Genomic DNA, 3,380 nt, shown 5'->3' on the forward strand with positions numbered 1-3,380 from the left:
AAGGTTAAAAATTCATTCAATTTTATGTCTTACAGGGCTTATACTGAGTTCAATATTGTATAACTGTATTAATTCAACAGTGAACCTAAAACTTTTATAGCCACTTTTGAAAGCGATGTATCTTTGCTCTGGAAACTGTTACTGAGTATGTTAAAGCTGTAATGAAATGCTTCTTCTAAAAAAAAAAAAAGAAGTTAATTAAATGTGTTCATTGACAGTTCATACATGTATATAATGCATTCTGATTACTCTTATCCCCTCCCACATTTTTTCTCTCTCACAGTCCTTTCAGTACCCCACTTCCCTACATATCCCTTTCCCACATTTCTTTTTGTTTTGTTTTGTGACACACTGAGTTTATACAGGGCCATCAGTATGACCATGGGTTTGGAACTATCCATTGGAGCCTGGTGGGTTCACAAGTGGGGCAATACACAACTGAAAACATTGACTTTCCCTCATCCCAAATCTGTAGGTATCCATTAGTTCAGCAGAAAGGATTAGGGTACCATGAGCCCCTTCCCCCTTTATGACTGACGGTTGACATGGCCACCCTTGTGCAGACCTTGAAATCTCCATCTTATTATTTGAGGCTGGGTTTCTCACTGAACCTGGAGCTAACCCATTGAGCTGGACTGGCTGACCAGCAAGCCCCAGGGATCCTCCTGTTTGTGCCTCCCCACTGCTGCACTTGGCTTTTTTATTCATGGATGCTGGACACTCAGACTTAAGCCTTCATACTTACGTGACAAGTATTTTAGCCATTGAGTCATCTCCATGGTGCTGGGAAAGCCTGTCTTAAGAGAAAAAATGAGTCAGATATAACATTGTAGGACATAATGATCTATAAAATTAAATTGACTGTTAAATTTTATCTCCATGTAGTCACTCACCCTGAGTGCCGTCTTTATGAATCAGTCACTGTGTGCAGATGCAGGCTGTGTGGCTGTGTAAGTACAGAGTATCACTCAGGGTGAGGGACATTTTACTGCCCTAGTTCAGGTATAGACTATCTGGGTGAGGTCTTTTGTGTGTGCTTACTGGTAGACTTTTTATTTGTGATCACTTACCTATGTGTAGGTGCAAACTGTCTCACACGATCACTTGTATGTATTGCAGGTGTGGATTTTCTCCATGTGGTCACATACCTGAGTGTAGATAAAGAGTAGGTCTGTACCATCACTTGCCTGAATTCAGGTACCCATCCCAACTCTGCATTTCTGTTTGTTTCCTTTTCTATTTAGGTTAGTGTTTTCTGGTAATAGCAGAAACTCTGTGATACTATGCTTTCTGTGTTGGTTGATCTTTGTGGTGTTTGACCTGTATCCAGAGGGCGTGCTTTGTGGGCTTTCTAACTATAGAAATGTCTTTTATTGTCTAGCTTCTGGAAAAGACTGTCAGCAAGTTTTCCACTGATCCGTACCCTAGTTCACCTTGAAGCACTTGCCACTAAGTTGTCCTACTTCTGGGGCAGTAGTGAATCTTACTCTACTCCTAACACAGACCAGGTTTTGACCACCTAGAACACTGTGGTATCCCCCTCTAGTTAGAGGGATTCTGCATGCTAGGACTCAGAATACTCCCCTCACACTTGCCTTGGTTAATGTAGAGAGAAAGCTTTGCCTCTAGATCTGCTTAGCTAGCTGCTGACTCTGCATGGTCTTCTCTAAATGGCTTGTTACCTCTGCCCCAGTCAAATACTGAGCTAATACACACCTAGATGGAGTATGTACCAAATTCTTGTCTGGTTGAACTGTAAATCTTTGTGATATGTCTGATGATGGTTGTGTTTTGAGTTTGATTTTTTTGTTTTGTTTTGGTTTTTTGCTCCACCTCCTCTGCCAGAGGACCTGGCTGTACAGGTAGCTTCCTATCTTCCCTCCCTCCCTTCTCTTTCTGCTTATAATTTTCTTGAACTGAGTCTGGGTGTGACTTTTCTGAGGTTCTCTGTCTAAGCTGAGGTCCCCTCCTCTGAACGAAGTCGTTCTCACTCCTCCCGTCCCCATTTGGTTCCCTAGCATTTTAGAATCAAGTCTAGATAGTCCAGTTCTATTAACGTCTTCCTTTCTTTGCGCGTGTTTTCTGGCACCATTTCCCTCAAAGGACAGCTACTCTCGCAGTACCCTGGTGCTTCACTTCCTGGAGACTCTAGTAGTCAGGGTATCTACCGCCTTCCCCACTGTCAATTTGTTTTGGTTCTAATTTTATATAAATGTTTTTGTTGAACTACTAAATATTGAACACAGTAGTTGAATGATTTAACTTTTCAAATTTAATGGTAGTTGGTACTAGGTTTTATAAATGCAGCTGTCTGGTCAGGAAAGCAGAATGCTTTTAGCATATTTGACTTTGATTTGTCAAATAAAATACTTCCTTTGGAAAAAGTTTAAAAAGCAAATAGAGATTTAAAAAACATCTGTATTGCATTTATTTAAAATGTTGCTATATTTTATTTTGGGTCTTAATTTCAGAAGAAAAATTGCTGTTCAGTATATTGAAAGCAGTGATTCAGAGGAGATTGAAAAAAGTGAATTGCCACAGAAAATGAAAGGTACAACAAATGGTTTAAGTTGATAAGTTGTCCTGTAGTCTCGTCTTCTTGTGTGCCCATTTTTATGTTTCTGTTTTGATTTTAGGCAAACTGAAAACTGTACAATCAGACACTAAAAGTAGAATAAAAGGTAGGTGTATATCTTCTCAGTACTTAAATAATCTGCATGTAAAGATTATTAAGGTAAAACCTCACTGATTAACATCTCTTGAGCTTGAAAGATTTTGGTAACATGTTAAATTTGACTGCTGTTGAACTCTTCCTGCCCTTGAACTCTTCATGAACTTATCATTTTCAAATTAAAATGTAAGTGGTAATATTTAAACCAACTTTAAACAAAGTCATTTCCTATTATTTGTAAAATAATGTGAGTAAAATTTTCTATTTTTTACACATATACACATAGCAATGAACAAAGTTGGGTTTGGAATGCCTGCTTGGCAGTGTTCACACACAGATACAAAAGTAGTCAGTGAGCGTCATTATTTTCTTCATCTTTGAAATATGCTTCATTTTCCTTTTAATTCAAGAGCACATCTTTCTAGTTAGTGAAAAATTGTATTACATTTGGAAAACAGCTGCTCACCACTGGACTGATCTGAAGATTTGACAGCTTCATCGTTAAGCATGTTTTATTTCCTCAGAGAAGGTTCTAGCTGAGTGCTGACTCACTTGGATTTGTCTGTTCCTTCTTTGAGTTCTTGTAAGAGAAGCAACAATTGAGACATGATTGATTACTTCATTTCTCTGAACTACAGAGATTTGCTTAGTGTCAAGAATGGTGATCTTGCTTAGTATATAATTTATTTAATATTATAATTTTTTAAGT

General features: G+C 38.3%; 1 protein-coding gene across 1 annotated transcript in view; it reads left to right on the plus strand.

The window, feature by feature from the left end:
• Positions 1-3,380, plus strand: part of Hltf (helicase like transcription factor) — a gene marked incomplete in the record, with an annotated part of 84,646 nt that overhangs the window by 37,181 nt on the left and 44,085 nt on the right. Inside the window, 2 exon segments of the mRNA XM_008848042.3 lie at positions 2,472-2,551; positions 2,637-2,681. Of these exon segments, the coding sequence (XP_008846264.1) occupies positions 2,472-2,551; positions 2,637-2,681 (125 nt within the window).

This window comes from Nannospalax galili, unplaced genomic scaffold (assembly GCF_000622305.1).
Source record: "Nannospalax galili isolate Female #2095 unplaced genomic scaffold, S.galili_v1.0 scaffold423, whole genome shotgun sequence".
NCBI lineage: Eukaryota > Metazoa > Chordata > Mammalia > Rodentia > Spalacidae > Nannospalax > Nannospalax galili.